The sequence below is a fragment of the Salvia hispanica genome, chromosome 3 (genome assembly GCF_023119035.1).
Source record: "Salvia hispanica cultivar TCC Black 2014 chromosome 3, UniMelb_Shisp_WGS_1.0, whole genome shotgun sequence".
In the NCBI taxonomy this organism is placed as follows: Eukaryota; Viridiplantae; Streptophyta; class Magnoliopsida; order Lamiales; family Lamiaceae; genus Salvia; species Salvia hispanica.
The window spans coordinates 26595087-26612595 of record NC_062967.1 but is presented as its reverse complement, the minus strand read 5'-3'; the positions used below and the strand labels follow the sequence as shown (position 1 = coordinate 26612595).

At 37.9% G+C, this 17509-nt stretch overlaps 2 protein-coding genes across 4 annotated transcripts; both read right to left on the bottom strand.

The window, feature by feature from the left end:
* Nucleotides 1-1112: 1112 nt before the first annotated feature.
* Nucleotides 1113-5921, bottom strand: LOC125215173 (protease Do-like 9). Its single transcript, XM_048116508.1, has 9 exons — nucleotides 5285-5921; nucleotides 4131-4330; nucleotides 3855-4035; nucleotides 3130-3321; nucleotides 2225-2457; nucleotides 2017-2118; nucleotides 1882-1932; nucleotides 1664-1768; nucleotides 1113-1576 (listed from the first exon to the last, which is right to left on the bottom strand). Exons 1-9 carry the CDS (start codon nucleotides 5865-5867, stop codon nucleotides 1478-1480), a joined length of 1746 nt encoding a protein of 581 aa, XP_047972465.1. The 5' UTR covers nucleotides 5868-5921; the 3' UTR covers nucleotides 1113-1477.
* A 3228-nt stretch (nucleotides 5922-9149) lies between these two features.
* LOC125210656 lies at nucleotides 9150-16838 on the bottom strand. Of its 3 annotated transcripts, none has more exons than XR_007174394.1 (5): nucleotides 16292-16838; nucleotides 14738-15109; nucleotides 10265-14599; nucleotides 9814-9873; nucleotides 9150-9510 (listed from the first exon to the last, which is right to left on the bottom strand). XR_007174394.1 is itself a non-coding variant. In XM_048110210.1 (5 exons), the coding sequence occupies exons 2-4, from the start codon at nucleotides 16403-16405 to the stop codon at nucleotides 10304-10306; spliced, it is 4782 nt and encodes a 1593-aa protein (XP_047966167.1). In that variant the 5' UTR covers nucleotides 16406-16528; nucleotides 16630-16838; the 3' UTR covers nucleotides 9150-9510; nucleotides 10265-10303. The 3 variants fall into 3 exon arrangements, 2 of the variants coding, with proteins under 2 accessions (XP_047966167.1, XP_047966165.1); XM_048110210.1 differs by lacking the exon at nucleotides 9814-9873 and having other exon boundaries at nucleotides 16292-16528; nucleotides 16630-16838; XM_048110208.1 differs by lacking the exon at nucleotides 9814-9873.
* Nucleotides 16839-17509: the final 671 nt, after the last annotated feature.

The following is a 17509-nucleotide window of genomic DNA, read 5'->3' as shown; positions in this document are numbered from 1 at the left end:
CCAAACAAACACCGGTATGTAGGGTTCTCTTCATCCGGATTTCTTGTTCGAAAAGATTTTCAATTTGATCGAATCTGCTCAAATGAGATCCATAAAGTCTATATAGGGTTTTGGTGAGATCCATATAGTCTATATAGGGTTTTGGTGAGATCCATATAGTCTATATAGGGTTTTGGATTAATCATGGTAACACCAAATATTATCTAATTTGTGAGTTCTTTGATTTATATTTGACTATTTTTGATAGATTTGACCTAAAGATCGTAGTAACACCAAAAAAGGAGTTGTGCTATTAAAATACTCCACATAATAAAATAAAGAAAAAGGAGATAAATCATATCCTTTTCTAGTAAAATTATTATACCGCGGTAGGCAAACAAAATATACTCCTTTCGTTCCATAGAAATAAGTTATTTAGGATTGACACGAGTTTTAATGTGTAATCGATAAAGTAAGAGAGAATGGGAAAAAGTAGTTGAAATTGTGTAGTGGATGATGGAACTCATACATGATAAAGTAAAAGAGAAGGAGAAAATTATTATCATAAATGGATGTAGACTATTCTATAGGACGGAGAAAAAAGGAAATTTGGCCAATTTCTATTGGACTGAAGGAGTATTATTAATTGAGACGGAGGAAGTATTATTAATTGAGGTTAGCGCTGAAAATGTTACTTGACCATAAATTTCATTAGAATTTTTTTATTTTGCTAATTTGTGGAATATATGTGCTTTTGATATTATACATTTATTTATTTATTACTTTCGCTCTAAAAAGATATCAAATAATGTTATCACCAAATCTTTGACTCTCTCACATACACATATATGCCATGAAATAATGTTCACCTAAAATTGGTGATCTAATCTTGAAATTATGGCAGTATAATTGTATTCAAAATGGGTAGGAAATTGCATAAGATCCCCAAACAACAATGAGGGCACGAAAAATATTTTGCAAGAGAAGCCCAAAATTGTAAATAAATCGGAGGCCACAAATTACATAATAGTGATGAGATATCACAATAAACAATGTTGCTCATCAGATTTCTCTCAAGGATCATGAATTTTAGAAACAAATTAAAGAATTAAAATAAATTGAAGAATTTGGAAGAGAAATCAACTTTGAGTAAGTAAAATGTAAATAAAGTTCAAGGACTATATAGTCATTCCAATTTCCACATCAACTTTAATTAGGTGGATGTAAAAAATGGGATTCAAAAAGCTTAATTAGAGACTCAAAAGAGTCTTCACTACTCACTCGACTAGATCTAACTCAACTTGCTTGGAACAGCTTTTGAAGTCCATTTCTAAATAGTTGACAATAAGGGTAGCAGAAAAATGCAGTATAAGGAGCTACTTCCAATCAAGTAGTATATTGAAATCATCTAAGGTAACTTTATGCTCGGTCTCCCAATTGTTTCTTGCGTGGCTACGGGTACCACCCGATAAGACTGAATACGTATGGTTGCACCGTATCATGCTTTGAGATCGTCCGACATGGCTGATGGTATACAGTGGGTCGCAAGAATGTCCAGGGTTGCGGCTTTAGCAGTCTTTGTCTGGAGGACCACAATCTACACACAAGAAGATTCAAGGTTAAGATTTGCTTAGCATGAAATATATGAAAGATCAGTACCAAAGATAGAAACAGGAAAGCCCACCTGTTGATATTCAAGATCAAATTTCAAATATTCGTCATTGCAGCTCTCGACCATGCTAGCCAAACTCTTCAGGTTCTTCACAGGCTGGCCATTGAAGGCGTGGATCTAGATGCATAGAAAGACCATTGTAGATAAGAAAGATTGCCTTTCAGTGGTTCATATCAGGTTATCTATTATTGACTGACCCTTATATCAGAGGACTATCATTTTTCACTAACCTGGGTGTTGACGATATCCTCGTATCCAATATTGATGTCAGCCACAAGCACCTTTAACAAGTTACACAAGCAAAGAAGTGTTAATGATCAGTATATAACATTAAAAATGAGCATCATGGTGCTGTCAATATTAACCTGAGAAACAACAACGATTTGTTCATCCTCTGACTGTGGCAATTCATGCAACAGTTTGTCCAACAACTTGACTGGAGCTTCATACTCATAATCTTTTCCATACTGGAGACAGGCACAAAAAAGTAAGATAATAAAGCGAGACTTACACTAATATAGGAATAAGTAGGCATATCTTGAATGTTCATATTGTTGGGAGCAGAACTCTAACCTCAGAACGTAGGTATGGAACGGAAACAGTAGAAAAAACAAATCCAGCAACAATATAATATGAAGGAGGCCGTCCCTTATTGTGAGCCGGAACGAGCCTTCTGTGCTTGCCAAGTTTGACTTTGAACTTCAGAGTTTCAGAATTTCGGAGAACTTTAATTGCAGCAGTATCCCCAGTATACTTTTGGGACACCAGGTAGCTAAAGCCTATGCGCTCACCATGCCTAAATGGAACTGCAGGCGACCAATGACGAGTTATGAGCCCCACATTGCAAGGCTTAAAAAAGAAGAGAAGCTATATAAATCTTGTGGCAGTAAAATTAATGACATGTAACACTTCATTCATAGTTATAGTTATTCTTTCTGAACTACTTTCTAGGCTAAAGTTTCCGTATCCTACCCATTTGCACCATAGCTATTCCAGCTTGTTTCTATAAACATGATAGGCGTTTGTCAACAAGAAAAACTATAGTATGTTACATAACTGCTAATATATATTCCTTGATACCAACTGCATGGGTTTTCAAGAAACTGCCTTCTGGTAGTGTTTAGGAAGATGATTCATTGATAAGCATATAAGTGAACTTGTGGTCTTCAATGCTTATCAAGAACTTTCTCAGAGTGCGGGGTAGATTACTCTTTCTGCATGCTAGAGATTTATTTAGGAAGTTCAACTTAATAGAAAATAGAAAGCAGCATTTTAAAAACAAAAGTCTGTTTCAAACAACCAGCCAAAATAGTATAGGTGATGATAATGTAAAAGGAAGGCTGTTATAAGAGGATAGATTTACAAAAACTAGCATATAGTTCAACAACCACAAGTGAGCGAAGAGGTTGATAAAGGAAATAGAAGTTGTAGACATATTCATAAGATTAAAACCAGAGAACCCTTTATGTGCACCATACCTGTTCCATCATTAGCAATATGGACCCCATCAAAGCTAAGTATAACATCCGATGGTTTCAAAACAGAATACTCAGGTGTAGTGGGATCAATTCTTCTTATGCGCACACCCTTCTGATCAGGTTTCATCCCCATGGACAAACGTAAGTCTGGATTTTCGATCTTTTGCCACTCAACCCCAAGAATTGGGAAGCCTGGCATGCAACAAATACTTCGTGTCAGGGACTCAGGAATAAGCTTTAGGCAGATATTTGCTAGATGCAAGTCAAGGGATACATATAAAGTTAAAATACAAAGAAAGAAACAGCATGACATACAGCAATTTACTTCCATACTAATCAATAAATTGCAATTACAGTCTAGACGACAATTATTATCATGTCAATTGAGGAACAAAGTCACGACTATCAATCAAGTACCAGAGACCAAGATCATACTTACATCCTTAAGAGCACATTAAATGAAGGCTTGTCTAGAAACATGGAAATTCATGTGTAACTACAACCATAAGACCTGTAAACTAAGTTATCTTAGTGAAGGAGGAGGAGGTTCATACAATCTTAGAGCCCCCGATCTCTACTACCAAAATATTCTATATTTTGCAATTGAGTCTATTGGTACTCTCATTTTTTCAATATTTAAAATATCATTCTCCCTCATGTCTCCACAAATTTCTTATCAACTATAAATCAATCCAGAAATCTAAGAGACTGCCAAGAATAATTACCAGTATATGTTCCATTCTTCTCATAATCTTGGATGAAGTGCATAATGACTGGTGTTGGTATGACATAACCAATATTTTCAGCATCCTCGTGCTTAAGTGATTGGAATGCAATACCAACACAAGTTCCCTTATCATTAAATGCAGGTCCCCCAGAATTTCCAGAATTGATAGCAGCATCAATCTGCAAGAAGACAAAATTCAGAAACATCAGTGCTACTTGCGAGAGTACAACTTCATTTAGGAATTCAAACCAAGGAGCTCAAATGGCTTTTATACCTGCAACCCCAGAAGTTCGGTTGATCCGTGAACGTATGAAAGAATTTCTATTCGTGAAACAACACCACTTGTTACAGAGATTGTATCGCCCCCAATTGGATAACCAACAACGGTAACTGCATCTTGAAGTGCAGGCAGATCCCCAAATTCCACCGGAGAAACCCCTTCCCAGAACTCATCATCTTCTACTGTTAGCAAAGCTGCAGCACCATATAAACCAAATAAATCTCATCAGCATTTCATGTACTTCTAGTCTTGTCCATAAGATACATGATAATCCAAAGGTACAACAAAAGAAAGTTGTAGAAGTAAAACTTGAACGCTATCACCAAAAAACAAGTCTTTCAGAAGACTAGTCCTTAATTTCAAGAATTGGGATCTTGTAAGAAGGGCGGCTTTATAAAAGGAAATTAGTAATGGTAAGTAAATGAAAGCCTAGCCTATATTTTTTCTGCCAGGGAGCGAAAACTGTCCTGACACATGAGCAATACAATGTATAATCTCCAAGCAGAGTCAGTTCGTCGATGCACATGCTTGAAAACCATTTTTTATTAAACATGTATTACAGCATAATGTCAGGAGCAACTTTTTTCATACTACATACGTAGCATACTAGCATTATAATGGAAACCAGTGATGCTGCCTTTATGACTATATAGAACCACAACAGTTCATTTTAAAATCTGGAATATTCTACCAACATAAAAGTTTAAAGATTTGCAAAAGCATTAAAGAAGAACTAACAGTGCAAAAGAATAATCCGAATGTTATAACTACTGGTCCTATATTTTCATAAATACCGCATCTTTTGGTTCGTATAAATACAGCCTCCAATGTCCCACTCAATTAGCCAAGGAAAAGGGACTACAAACACTAAGACTTTGTCCGTCTACCTAACATTTCAGACTTATCATTAATCCAACACTGAAAAACGTGTGGACGGATATGAATAATCATAGCTTGCTCAACTGGAACAAAGCTCGAGTCAGAAGACTGCACAAATCTTGCACACCAAATATCAAACACCATAAACTTTAAAATTACCCTATTTTGCTAAAATAATCCAAATCTCTCTGAAGAATAGGACAAAATTCATTTCACCAAGCTTTCAAAAATTCAAATGCTAAACTTCAAAAAATCAAAACAGGCCTCACCAATATCGCATTCTGTCCCAATTGCAAGCACAGTAGCTACATATTTCGTATCCGAACCCCTCTTCTTCAACTTAACCTGTGTATAATGCTCCACCGAATGCGCATTCGTCAAAACCCTCCTTCCCTTGATAACAAACCCACTGCTGCTCGAGCTATACTGCCGCTTTCTCTGCCACGGCAGCGAGAAGTTCGGCTCCGTGTGAACACAAAACACCTTAACCACCGCGTCCATCTCCGGCACAGCCCTAGCCACAAAATTCTCCGCCTTGATCAACGAATTAGACACTGCGCCATTGGCAACGGGCAAAGCTAGGGTTTTGGCATTGGCAGCTGGCGCGGATGGATCGGGCTCGGGGACTTTGCGCGGCCGTCCGCGGCGGCGGACGCGGCGGTCGGAGATGGAGGGAGAATTCGTGTTGGCGAGCTCGACGTTGTTAGCGGAGAAGACCGCCTCGTCCTCTGCGGCGCTGGGGGAGGGCGGGGAAGCTGTGTTGTTGTTGATGGTGGCGTTATCGAGCTCCGGCGATCGGGTTTTGGGGCGGCCGCCGCCGCGCTTGCGCTTGTGCTTGGTTTCGGTGCACATTGGGGAAATGGAATTGAAGAGAGGGGTTTCGATTTAGAGGGAAATGGCGGAAGGGATTTGATATAAGGGTTTATAAACATTTGGAACTCAACATACGGCGTCGTTTCATTGCGTTTTACCCACTTGTCAGATTTTTTTTATTATTCAAAGATTTGTTATGCTACTTGTACTAATCGTTACAGAATCTTTAAAATATTACTCCCTCACTTACATAGCAATGAAGGTATTTCTTTTCGTCACGTAGATTAAAAAAAATTGTGTTAAGTGAGTTAAATAAATGGAGAATAAAGTGAAAAATGAAAAAGGTAGAGAGATGGAGATAGAAAAAGTAAAAGAGGGTAAAGTAGGTGTGGAAAAATGTGTTGATTTTTACTAAAAAAGAAAATGACTTTAATACTATGAAACGTACCAAAATGGTAAAATGACTTTATTACTATGGAACGGAAGGAGATTTATTTTTATTATGAAAAAGTCAGTTGAATGAGATTACAGATTAATGATAAGTTGGTAATACATTGTACTTTCCAATAATAAAATATGATTTCAATGATCAGAATTAAATGAAATTTTTTTTATTGATTCTTAACAACACTTCTTGAGTGTCTTTACTAAATTGAGTTTGTATCAGATGGAAGCTAGAAAGTCTTGGCAAACCCCCCACATTTCGGTCCCAACATCATATGAGGGGGGTTCAACCAGGGCCTAATAGGGTTCAATCAGGGTTTCACTGAGGGCCAGAAGTCCATCTCCCAATACCTCATTTCCACTATTTTTATTGCTGAGAGGGGTCGAACTCGAGACCTCTATAAAAAATGTCTAAACTCAATGCCACTAAGACAAAAGCTCAGGACGAAGCCCACCTTATTAGTAATGGAACATGTGGTATTACTTAGTTTCCAAAAATAAAAAATTGGGTAATTTTAAGAACAAACTAAAATGGAAAACGAACTATTTTTGGGAAATGATAACACAATTTTAACAAACCAAATCGATGATTACGCGAATCCCACCACTCATCCCTCGTTTACCAATGATTAAATAAAAAACAAAAAATAAAAGAAAAGCCCGATGGAATGTATCAGCACGTCCAACTTTATGATAGGGCTTAATGGAGGAGTTGTTGTTGCATGGTATCCTTTGGGAGGCATTAAACATAATATACTTGACCAAATGTAATTCCTCCTTCCCATTTAAAATATTGGCATTTTTTATGACACATGATTTTAGGGAGAAGTTGGTAAATTGAGTAAGCAGAGAGAAAAAAATAGTTGAATATTTTAATAAGAAAGATGGGAGATATTTATTTTAAAATATAGAAAGTGTGAATCTTATCTGGAATAAATTAAAAAGAAAAATGAGGATATTTTGAGTGAGATGCATGGAGTAGTATATGTTAAGGACTAGTTTTTTTTTTTTTAGTCCATGAAAAATCACTACCGTCTTGTATTTAATCATCACCGAACAATGCCGAGCATCGTCAGTCTCACTATCACGCGGACGACGAGGACAATGAGTTGGCACAAAGGTCAGGGAGAAGGTAAAAAAAAGTGTGACAAAGATTTGAAAAATAAAATAGGGTATAGGTACCCAAAAAATGCACAACACAACTCCATAAACAAACAAATTTTCTGGAATAAAAAAGTCCCAACACTGGGACAGGCTTCGAGTGGCCCATCAGGCTTGTTGAGGTTATAAAATTGGACCTTCTATATTTGGATCCTATACCCCCAGGGGTATTTTGGGAATTACAATAGAAGATGGCCATCGAATCATCACAATATGGAATGTGACATGTGGTTAAGGTTGTCGGGCCATGTGATTCCGTGCCGAAAAAGCTGATGCAGCTGATATGTCGGAAAAAGTAGCAGAGGATGTCGCTGTTTTGCTAGATTTGCGGCGTAAATACCAATTATTCCCTATGAATCTAATGACGATTAACTCCTATTTATGTTAATTTCAAGTTCTTATACTCCTACTAATCATGGACACGTTTTTTCTCTTTGTTCTCTTTTGCTTATTATTGCATCACCCTTTTTAGCTAAAAATTAAGATTAAGATTCTTTAAATCTTTGTCAATGTGAAATTATAAATCAAATTTTTGTTAATGTGAAATTATAAATCAATTTTTTCTCGATTGTCTCATTCATATACAAAATATAGTCTTTTGATACCGTCTATAACGATATGTTTTACCAAAAAAATTTAGGTTCTTATTTCTTTTCTTATTCTATTAAAATAAGATTTTCAACATTACATAAAATATCAGTTTGTTTACTAATGTAATAAATGAAAACAAAAACTTGATGTTTTGATATATCAATTTCAAAGGTTATATGCGTGATAAGAATTTGACTAAACTTCATGACCTAAATAACTATTATCTCAAATATTAAGAGAATTGGTAGTACCAAATTTGTTAACAAATTGCACATAATGAACGTATGCAATAAACTCTGTCTTAAACACACTTAAATACTTCTTCGTCTAATACTCTCAGTCCCACTATAATGAATGTATTCCTTTTTCAGTACTCCCACTGTAAGTGAGACAATTTTTTTATGGAAACAAAGCAACACTCTATCGTTTTCTTACTTTATCGTCTCTCATACTTTTTTTATCACTCCTATTTTATTCTTTCTTCATATAACCACTAAACATCACTACCTAAAAACTTGTGCCCCAAAAAATGCGTCACATGTAATGGGACAGAGTGGGTAATTCTTTTTTCCCTTTTTGCACCAACCACTATAGTATTATAAAAATACACTGAATTAAATATTTTATCAGGTAGGTAAAAGTACAATATACTACTTCCTCCGTCATATAAAAGATAATTAAAATGTTATTACGAGTCTTACCTCATTAGTGAGATTAGAGTTGGCAAAATTAAAAGGTACATATTTAGAACAAACTAAAAAATGCATATTTTTATAAAACGGAGGAAGGATTAAGCATCAAATCAATTCATACTAGTCCTTTATAAAATTGCATAAAGAGCACACTTGCTTAAAATTGTGTTTAGTTCACTGGTATATGAGTATGCAATTCTTGAAACTAAGCTGCGATATAAACGCCTGTTTTTCAATGCCATAAAGCATTTAAATTTCACATCACTGTTATTTTCTCCTCCAACACTGCTGCTGTGGGCAGAGGCCATGACGCAAAATCTTGATCGTCTTTTACACTTGCCAATATCGTGCATCAGAAATACACAACAACGAATTTCTCTGCTTTCATGCTATGTAATCCTATGTAAACCGAATGCAGGCTGAAAACCCAAGATGAAGTACAACAAAGGCCATTACAACTAAACCTTGAGACGAAAAACCATCAGCACCAAAATTCGACATAAATCTACTTATAAATATGTGGTCCTAAAAAAAATAAGAATAAAAGTATAAAAGTGCAAAGGATGATGACAGTAAAAGCTCAAATTCACAAGGGCTTGTATAAAATCCAAGATCCAGCCTCCTCAGAACGGTTAGCCAGAAACTATGCACATCAATCTTCAGTATATCTTGGCGCCAAAAGCTCAGGCTTCTCCAGGAGTCAAACTATGTACAGGTAGATTAGGACCTCTATCCTCCCAGTACTGTTTGGAGAGGTTATCATTGATGCTCAGATGAGGTGGGACTTCAGAGACCTGATAGATAAGAAATGAGTTTTTCAGATAACCGACAGTTTGAAGATTATCCCAGCAGGATGAGGGTTCAGAACCTTCTGAAGAGCTAGGACAGTTAAGATACACGAATTAGAACCACATAAAATAAAGTCCAGTTTTAGAAGTAGATTTTGTATGTCATAGTGCAGCCAAACACCTGACACATGCACATATTTACAGTCAAAAAATGACATGGACAGAAAAATCATGCAACAACTGAAAGTGGGTTCCGACCTAAAGGTGGCCCACTAAAAGTGTAATACTTAAGCCGGGTAGGATACTTACAAAGTGTAAGACTAACGAGTTTATTTCCCCATCAGGAGTAAAATGGAAGTGGGTTCCAACCTAAATGCAAAGGCAGATGTGAAGACCTCTGCCTCATGCAATATAGTGTTTCACAAGCGCATTATTTAAAGTGGCAAAAAGTATATTTGGAATCTCCAGATAAGAAAAATGCCTTACAGTTTTTCTCACAAACAAAAGCAGAAAAGTAACCGTGCCCTATCACAGGTTTTGGAAACTTAACGATACCTATAGGTTTAAAAGTTATACTCCCTTTTAGCTATTATCAGTAAACTATAGACTCAAATGGAAAGTAAAGTAAATTGTGTTTCAATATGCACAAAACTATATCCAGATCAATCATACCGAACAGTCAGCACTCAGCAGAATAAAAACAAGAAATTATATGAGCATGGGAACATCAATTAAGCATGGGAAATAGAAGCAAACTTACAGGACTTGAATTGAGCAGGTAGCCTATAAATTTACAGTCCTACTGCCATGACTGCTTGTATCTGAAGTTTTCTTTATCCCACCCTCCGTCGGGTTCCGTCCTCTTCAAACCTGAAGCTGGATAGAGCCTAGCTTGCTCCTCTGCTTGTGCATGTGAATTGATAACTGAGTGTTGACTTGATGAACGAGGCAAATTATCTTCCCTGACATCACCTTCAACAGTTCCAGGGCCAGCATTGAGGTCAAGACCTTGTCTACCCCATGTTCGGCTGTTTTCCAGTCCACTATTGCTGCTATTATCTGGAAGGCTGACCATAAACGGTCTCTGAAATTGGGGTGAAATTGCACTAACTGGTCCCAACATCTGAGAATTGACAGGTGGTGCATAAAACCTAGTACCAGATGAGGCATCTGCATATGAGGTTCCACTGATTGGAAAACTGGCAGATGGAAGAGGAAAAGAGGGTCCATAAGGGAACACTGGAATCTGGAAAGGACCAGATGGGTATGACGCAGCAGGAGATGATGACAATATTGATCCACGGTAAAAATCAGGTGTAAATGGAGATATGCTAGCAGGGCTAAACATTCTCTGTGATGCTCCAGGTGGAATTCCTGGAAAGGATTGGTCAGCACGATCAGGTATAATTGATGGAATCGCCACAGTTGAATAAGCACTAGCTGGTGGGAACCAAGACGACAAACCACCTAGTCCTGGATTATTTGCTCTAAGACCAATAGAAGGCAACTGGGATGTCAAAGCAACTTTGACTTGTTGCGTGGTCCTTAAGTGCTCTGCACCACCATCATCAAGCCCAGGCTGATCATTGAGATCAAAACCCCTTTGAACATCAGCAGGCATTAAGTCTCCCGAGGGTTTGAGATGCAATAAAGAACTCTCTTCATTATAACCCCGGCTGGTAGAACACTGTCCATTCTCATTGGATTCATCAACTCTATTCAAATCAAGATCCAGCCCACCAGAGCCAAGAACCGGTATAAAACCAGAACTTTTATTAAGCAATATAGAACTATCATTAACCAAATAACAATCTCGAGAAGCTGTCTCCTCAAGAACTTTTTCATCTGGCTCATTCAGGTCTATATTGAGATCTATATCCAACATAGTGCGGCCATTTTTACTGGTAGAAGCATCACATGAGAAATTAGTTGTAGCCAAAGGCGCTTCAATTACTTTTCTAGGTTCAGCTGGCCGAAATGCACTAGTAGCAGCAGATCCCTTCCAACCCAATTCCCCTTTACTTCTCAATAGGTCCTCTGGAGGAACAAAGGGGCCCTTTGCAGCAGCAGCCACCGTAATGGAAGTAGGATGGAGGGTAGGAAAAGGATTTACAGAAAATTGCAGACTGTTGGACATCTGAACAGTTGTTGAAACAGAGGCCGCCAAAATCCCTGGCTCCCCAAATTTTCCATCATCAACAGTAAACCCTTCATTCAAATCAAACCTTACTTTTGTATCTGAATCTGCTCCTGCTGCAGCAGAGGGCGTTTTGGCAACATTTGAAGCTGATTCTACTTCGTCAACTTTAACGCCAAGAGGCTGTGATCCTCTAATGTTGTCATTTGTATGCCGTTTGTTGGCAACAGATGCAGGAAACCCTGTCTCAGGCAGTGAAACTGGTTCGCTGATCACCTTCTTTTCTGTAGCTGTTTCCATATCATGACTTTTAAGACCGTCACTAGTGGATTCAACCTCACTCACATAAGCCCTGATATTCTTTTCATCAATTTCTCTAACTTTCATTTCATCACCATCTTCAGAAAGTATTGGTTGTGATGAGGTTTGTTGTGGCTTCTCATCACTAACTCTATCTTTGAGTTCAGACTTTACAACTGTAGCAGTGATTTTCTTCATGGAATTAGCACCCACCATCAATCCATCCTTCACATCACTCTTGCACTCGATATTACACAATTGGTCCAGAGATGCATCTTTAGCAATAATTATCCCCTTAGCTGTGTCTGAGGGATCATCACCAGATTTGTACTCGGGCCCTGCAACATTAGTTCCATTTTTTTTACAGTCGACAATATTATCCATGCAAGAATCACTTGTTGGGGTCTTTTCCACCTGATATTCTTCATTTACTTCACCATCTCCAGTCTTCTGATTGGCACCAGTCAATTGAGTCAAATTCTTACTAAGCTCCCATTTATGGTCAGCAGTGCTTCTAGACTCTGTGCTAGCATTGTCATAGGGTTTGTTTTTCTCTCCAGCTGCCATGTCTGCAGAAGTATGGGATGGACGACAATCCACGTCCGGAGAGAATGATGCTTGTTTAGGCACATGTAATCCACCTTCCAAGCATGAACCATTTAAAAAAACCTGTTTCTTGAGACCACCTTCTCCGTCATCACAAAGCTGCTGACTTTCAGTTCCTCGAATTTGATCTTCGGGGGAAAACTTTGATTTTGCATCATCACTAACGCAAACTCCTGTTGCAGGTGTGCTTCTTTCAGTTGAACCAGTAGGTGAAATCAATTCTGATCTTGACATTTCACCAGCTGCCACACTAGCAAGTAAGTTCATCCCTACATCATCCTCAGGGGACAATGAAGAGTGCACTTCCGAATATTTAACACAGCTTTCAATTAAAGCATTCATTGGGCTAAAAGTAGTTTCATGTGACTTTCCACATTTCAGTTGGTTCCTTTTTGTGCCTTCCGCAGATTGCCTGGAGTCTTCGGTTGACATACTTTTTTCTTCTTCGAGAAGAACAGCAGCCGACCCAGATCCAGTCACTATACCTTTCATATCATTGACTCGACAAGATTCAGCATTCTCGTCAGGACTAGCCTTGCATCGAAGAGCATCACTCTTCGTTCTTGAGTTATTGTCAACCTGATCAAGTTTGTCCAAAAGCACTGGTTGAGATGATTGGCTACTCAGAGCAGAAGGATCTTCAGGAGATACTCCACTAACACCTTGACTTGGACTCCGTGACCGGTTTGGTATCTTAACAATTAGCTTTGGACTGCCTGCTTCAAGCAACGGTCCATCACTAACCCTTTCAGTCGCCATACCAGATTGAGAAACTTTATCTGAGGTACAATTTCTTATCGATGATAAACTTCTGCTAGAGCTGCTATCTTTATGAACTCCACTAACCCCTGGAAAACAACCACCTTTTCGATTTCGAGAACTACTGCTTGATATCTTACTAGCAGATGCAGAAACAGATGCCGAACTCTTTCCCTCCTCCTTTGTTGAAATTGACGGACTGTAAATATGAGACTGGTTTGAACTGCTGCTCCTATCCTCCCTAGTCAGAGGGGCTTCAGGAGTGTCACTGCCACCAGCAGAAGCTCCAGGTTGGCTCTCCTTAACAGATGTCGGTGGCGAAGATGGTTTTACTGGACCAGGAGAAGAAGATGCAGACTTTGTGTTATTTTCTCCATGTGAGGACTTTACTGAAGTAGTTTTAGATGTAGAATGTTGAGTGATAGAGCTTTTCACGGCAACATCAGATCCACTAAGTGTTCTGCTACCAGCATGGGAAGCCTCTGGGAGGCGTGATTTGGAAGACCACACGGGTCCACCTTGGGCGGAACCAGTCTCTGCGTCATTATTAGTCATTTCCGCTTGAACACGTTTCTTCCACGTGTCAACTAAACTTCGAGCCTTTCTTTGAATTTCTACGTTTTTATGTGATCGTAGATGATTCACAGATCTACCAATGTTGCATGTTTGGAGTGCAGGAAGGTTCACAGGAAGTCTATCCAGTGCGCGAAGTAAAACCAAAAGAAATTCTTCAACGGATTTGTCAGCATCCTTTGAATTATTCCCACCACCAACCTTCCCCTTATGGATCTCCTGGAGCCACTCATCAAATACAGATAAACCCTTCAGCTGCACAAACAGACTGAGGAACTCAATCCTCTCAGTTGCAGCTACTACACCAGCAAGCATAGAACGGCTACTTAAATCCAATTTCTTCTCCACTCTATGTTGCATTAACTGTAAAAGCTTCTCAACCCCTTCAAAATCTACAACTCCACCTTTCTCAGATATTTTTGCAATATCAGATTTCACATTATTTTCAATTTTGTGTGGACCAGAGCCACTATCATCTGTCTTTGAGAAACGCTCCCGTTTAATAGGATCAGTGGAATGATCTCCTCTTTCCCTTTTTTTACCCTTGGTTTGAGAAGGAAAGGAAGTTCCACTATTCTGAGCATTCTCTGAACTAGGTTTCAATTGTGATGCTGAAGTCAGGCCATTAGCTTGTTTCGGGGAGCGGCCTCCAGGCTGCAATGTTCCGTGCATTTCTGTCTTTGTTTTGTCTAAAAGCTGGTTTACTTCTTCTTGATGCTCCTGCAAGTTATGCGTAAATGTTTAGACAAAGATTCAGAGGGGCGAAAACTCAGCAAGGCTACCTTACCAGTTCCCTAATCAGTAAAACATATAAGTGAAAGAAGAAAAAATTATTGAAAAATGCCAACGACAACTAACATTAAAGTAATCTTGATCTGTTAGCCACCATAAACACTTGTTTTCAATGTCATAGACGCGCCGACAAACAAAAGAGGATGTCCCTGTGGGAAGTTCAGCACCTCGAGGAAGAAATGCAACTTTACAAGGATGAAGTAAAGAGGCAGCAAGAGCTTCGTCTTTATGAAAGGAGTAAAAGATTTCGTTTGGTGCACCGTCCAAGAGAGGGCCTTTTTCGAGAGTTAGCTCAGCAGGTCGATAAAGCCAATTTACTCCAATCCGCAAGTTATTATCTTTACTCAATGTCAAGCGACGAATTAAACCAATAAAAGGCGGAGAATCCTGTGGAGGTTTGAAAAGAGCACAATCGCCAACATTGATTTTGCGACCATCCTGCAAAACATGAAGCCAACACATGGTAGTCAAGTTTCATGCAATCCATTGACATTTTTCTTCTTAAAAAATAAACCTGAAATGGCTGGCAAGCCATACTATATAACTGAAAAAGGTGCAGTAAGTTTATTTGGGATGTGTACTTCAGAAAATTAGTCCAAATTACACTTAGTCACATGGTATTCCATTTTCCTCAAACAAAATGTAAAAAAGAATCAGAACTACGATTGGTTGAGATTACTATTCCCCAAAAGAAAACATCATTAGATTCATCAAAAGTCAGAAGCAAGTATTAATGATAATAAGTAGCAGTTATAGATGATATAAGGTAATAAGGTATACAGAACCAACGTTTCCATTCCTCTGAGAAGTACTATAAATTAGACGAACTCACTTACTCCATATAAAGGTGAGAACCTAATCTAATTCAAAAACCAGTGAATAATCATCATCCACAAGAATCAAAACAGCATTGATTGATCAAATAAACAGACAAAGCCTAGACAAAATATGATCACCTCATAGCCCCTTCATTAGAATGTACCTCAATACCCATTTCTTTCCTGACCATTATTTCTTATGAAGGTTTAGATGGCCAATTACAGTTAAGTCTATAGTTTCTTAAGCAATCCTTCATATTATAAATAAGATTTTCTAAAATTCGCAGGGTTGTAGTAGGTATCAATTCTCATATGACATACTTGGTAAACATGGTAAACTACTAGCTATTTGAGGAATGAAATTGCTGTTTCTGAAGTTTTGGCAGGTCAATCTGTCAACTGCCAACAGAAAACAAAATCCTGGCCCAGCTGTACAACTAGTACAAAATCCACTAATACACTATTCATGAAGCATAGGGAATATTTTTCTATCTGCATAAAATTAACATAGAGCCGTTCACAAAATCCACGCCAAATCACAAGGCACAAATACAATGTTTTCATGGTAAATCTTACGCATTAATGCATAAACATCAACAGTTTAAGACATCATACACGATAATCGGTATCTACCTAATAGTTCAATTGTTTGCAACGCTGCTCATGAGGGCAGAAAATATGTCATGGCTAAAATCGTCAATTATTGACATATTCAATCGAATCATGATATATTCAATCAAAACAATCGACTGATACTAGTAAAGAATCAAAACTTTGACAAGCAAAAAAAAGGAGTCCACACCTTAAAAAATGAATTTGAATCCGCAGCAATTACAGTTGGGTGCATATGCCAACTGATACTGCGCTGTAGACTTCTGCAGTTCCCCTCACCTTCCCTCCGAAACCTCCCATGCATAATAAAAATCCCTTCTTTGCATTTTTCCGAGATTCAACACAACCCCAAAAACTGCCTTCAACCATCAATTCAAATCAATTGCCCTGACACACCACCCTTTCCGCTTCTCGCAAATCCAAAACCCTAAATATCTCGATTATTAAAAAAAACCCTAGAAATCCCTAATTGGCAATCAAAAAACCCTAAACCATCCGAAATTATTGATCGAAAACGGCCTTCAACACCTGAAAGTAGCAGCTGCTTCAATTGCGCGATCTGCAAAACGTGGAAATCACAAACTCGTTCAACCTTCCGATCCGAACCTGTGATATACATAAACCCAAATCGAGTGAACTAATCAGCACTTTCGCGGGATTCGGTAAATCTATATATAGGTTGCTGGCACAATTAGCGGATTATGTGAATCTGATACAACGAGAATTTGTTTTTTGAGAAATGAACAGACTGACAAACGGAGCGACGCAGTTCTTATTTTCTCATTGGGCGCACGGAATTTAGTGATAATTATGAATCTACTCCTTTAGATTTAGGAAATCTCATTTGTAGCCTCTCTGTTTCCATAAATAATTGTTGACCTAATATTCATTTACTAATTAAAGCCAATAATTATTGTTCCTTATACACCTGATATGTTGCATAGAAGTAATATTCAGAATCTAAATATGTAAAAGGAATAGCAAAAACAGAAACTATATCTTGCACCATGCTACTATTTTAAAAACTATTATTGTGTGCTTCCTCAGCCCCGGTAAATGTTTGTTAATGCGAGTTTTAAGAAATTGATTAAGTTTATATTCTCTCTGTCCCATTCAAGATGGTCACATTCTTGAGTGACATGAGATTTTAGGAAGTATTGTTAGGTGGAATAAAGTAGAGAGGAAAAATGAAGTTGAATATTTTAATGAGGAAAGAAGAGCAAGGAGGTTATTTCTAAAATTGGAAAGTGACCATCTTGATTGGGACAAACAAAAAAGAAAAGGTGGTCATCTTGAATGGGGCGGATGGAGTAATAAGTAATAGTAGTAGATATATATTGACTCTTGATAAACTTGTATTTTGCATAGTTTTAGGGGGCAATTTTAGCATGCTTAACTTACTTTTATG